This window comes from Ipomoea nil, unplaced genomic scaffold (assembly GCF_001879475.1).
Source record: "Ipomoea nil cultivar Tokyo-kokei standard unplaced genomic scaffold, Asagao_1.1 scaffold1558, whole genome shotgun sequence".
NCBI classification, from domain to species: domain Eukaryota; kingdom Viridiplantae; phylum Streptophyta; class Magnoliopsida; order Solanales; family Convolvulaceae; genus Ipomoea; species Ipomoea nil.
The window spans coordinates 157,466-160,483 of NW_017617986.1; the positions used below are offsets into that span (position 1 = coordinate 157,466).

Here is a 3,018-nt window from a genome sequence, read left to right on the forward strand (position 1 = left end):
CATAAGAGAAGCACTAATTGGGCTTAGCTTCCATAGTAGATAAGATATTTACTAAATTCTGAGGGTGTTCAATAAAGTTCATGCTTTGTGAGTGTTGAGGCATTAATGTGCAATCCAACTATCAGCTTAGCCATTTAGTTGAGATGGAGCACATGCTTCAATTTGGTATCAGAGCCATGCCAAAGGTCATGGGTCGTGACGTGTGCGCCACAATTAAGCGACTATGGTCCACGTGGTTCTTGGAACCCACCGCACACGTGAGGGGGCGTGTTGAGTCATTAATGTGCAATCCAACTATCAGCTTATGCTTTTAGTTGAGATGGAGCACGTGCTTCAATTGTGAGTACCGAGGTGAGTATATTAGCTTTGAATTGGACCATAACTTTCTAGTCATAATCTTAGGTAGGCGTCTATTTTAATGTTGGGTTCAAACAAAGTCATCAAATCACCTCTTTTATAGGTAATTTTCATTCCGTGCATTACATGGGTGCAATACTAGTTTGGTACAAAATACAAGTGAAGTTGTGTTTGATGCCAAAAAGTGAAAATTCCACAAAAAATTGAAAATTCCACTGCTTGCAAAATATCGCAAAACCGAGAGAATATCTCTAATTTTGCGCGTTTGCCACGAGCCCGCGAGGCGAACCTGGGCCAATTGAGGCATTTCAACTTTTTAGTACAATAATGTTAATTAATATATATTCACATACACATTTTCAAAGTTAATACTTTTGTTAAAACAAGACTTGTAATATTACAAATGTAGAAAATACTTCTAATCATTTGAACTTGACTTTTTATATTACTAAATTATGTGAGATTAATTAATTTATTAACACATTATAAAAATTGATAACTTATAAATATTATAAAGTTTATTTGATTTTTAGTTACTAAAAAAATTTATAAAAGATTTAATATTTATAAAAGACATTTTGGAGCAGTGCCCGTCCCCACAAGCCAATGTTATATATTTTTATTGCATACAAATTTAGCCACACAATCTCACTTTTCCTTTGCCTTAATAAATCAAACTCTATGTGTTCCCTTCTTTTCTTAGCCGTTTACATAATCTCTTATCAAATTGCTATTCTTAATGCCATAAATTATGCAGTTAATTGAGTGCAGAATATTAAAGAGTGTTCTTGGATAACAAATATACTCCACAAGTATGACTGAACTCACAATGGTGGGATACCATCAGTATTATACACGAACCCAGAAAAAAGTATAGTTATGGCTAGCCAGAAGGAAAAGAAAAAGTTGAAATTGAACTCACAATATTTGTTTCACAATAAATACATTTATATTTTTTAAATATTTATATTTTATTTGGATAATGCACTGTTTGCATTTCACAAGAACATACTAATCAAGAAAGAAAATCAAGGAGGTTCGCCCACATACTAAATACTTTACAATCATTTAATATTTCAACCACTTTCAGATTTTTACAAGATTGTAAGATTTTAGAATTTGCACATAATGATGATGTTTTTGAGAACTAGTTTTATGTGTTCACAAAAGAATAAAATCATGCTTATCATTTATTGGCACATTTGGTTTTAAAAAAATTTAGTTGACTAATGAGTAGATTATCAATTTGATCAAAAAAGTTCTTTCAGAGATAATAATTTGTGAAAATGTGATCTTTATTTTTCCATAAATTATGTAGTTAATTGAGTGCAGCATATTAAAGAGTCTTCTTGGATATGAGATATACTCTACAAGTATGATTGAACTCACAACGGTGGGATACCAAGTATTTATGCATGAACCATGAAAAAAAAAATTCAAGAATAGCTAGCCAGAAGTAATAAAAGAAAAAGTTCAAATTAAATTGAATTGAATCAACATCCATATATGCATGAAACAATATTTGTTTCATGATAATACATTAGTGTAGTTTTTAGATATTTATATTCTTTTTATATAATGCATTGTCTGCATTTCACAAGATCATAATAATCATGAAAGAAAATTGCCTTTAATTATATGGTTTTTCGCCCATATAGTTACCCGGAGGGTAATAGTTGCAGGAGACAAACATCCAACCAGTTTTGCACGTAACCCTAGCACAGCCAATACTCGTGCTACCGCCCCAAACCGCCTGCGTATAATGGTGGCACTCCATGCCGCCGACGCAAGCATTAATTTTGTGGTCATAGTCCTTCTTCTCATCCATCCACGACTTCACGGCATCCGCCGGAGACAATTCGGCAGAGGCCAACGCAATGTTTTCCCCATACGCCTGGTTAAAAGAGTGCTGCGGCGCACAGTCAGCAGCCCTCTTGGCGGCATAGGATTCGGCGAAGTCTGCTACGGTGGAGTTCCAGTGAACAGGTGGAGAGCCAACAATTTCTCGGGCCGCGTTATGTGCAGCAACAAATCCTTTAACGCAATCAGAGTCACAGGCGGATTGTACGAAAGATGTTTGGGCAATGGCGGCAAAGGTAATTATGGCGATGGTGAGCTGCAGAAAAGAAAACTCCATTTCCTTTTTATTGTGTCTCTATCTGTAGAGATGCAATGACCATTGGCATTGTATTATAGGGTATTTATAGGATTGTTTGTATCCTAAAAGAATGGATTGCTTTTAATAATTTGTATGGCTTAGAAATACAAGAATAATGGTCACCTCAGAAATATAATATTGATCAGCGCATGGAATGCATTTAATAAGGAAACACAAATATTTTATATTATATATATTTATTTATAGGTAGAGTATCTATATATAGGATAGGAAGAAATTAAAGTTAGATACGTATAGTAGGTTGAAAAAAATTGGTTCTGGTAGTTTAGGAGGAGTGAATAAAATTTTAAATAATTTTTTATTTTACTATATATACACACACATATAGAGAGCAGACTGCAGAGGAGAAGGAGAAGAGTCCTTGACCAAGTTGGACTTTATCTTGTCCTTTACTTTGTAAGGTTCCCATTATCATGCCAAACAATTCTGCATGTCACTATGATGTTACACTTGTATGCTTTGCAAGTTTTCTGTTGTCATGC

At 34.2% G+C, this 3,018-nt stretch overlaps 1 protein-coding gene across 1 annotated transcript; it reads right to left on the minus strand.

Annotated features, from left to right (window-relative positions):
• Positions 1 to 1,814: 1,814 nt before the first annotated feature.
• Positions 1,815 to 2,515, minus strand: LOC109189575 (basic form of pathogenesis-related protein 1-like). The gene has a single exon (XM_019340185.1). It carries the CDS (start codon positions 2,492 to 2,494, stop codon positions 1,988 to 1,990), a length of 507 nt encoding a protein of 168 aa, XP_019195730.1. The 5' UTR covers positions 2,495 to 2,515; the 3' UTR covers positions 1,815 to 1,987.
• Positions 2,516 to 3,018: the final 503 nt, after the last annotated feature.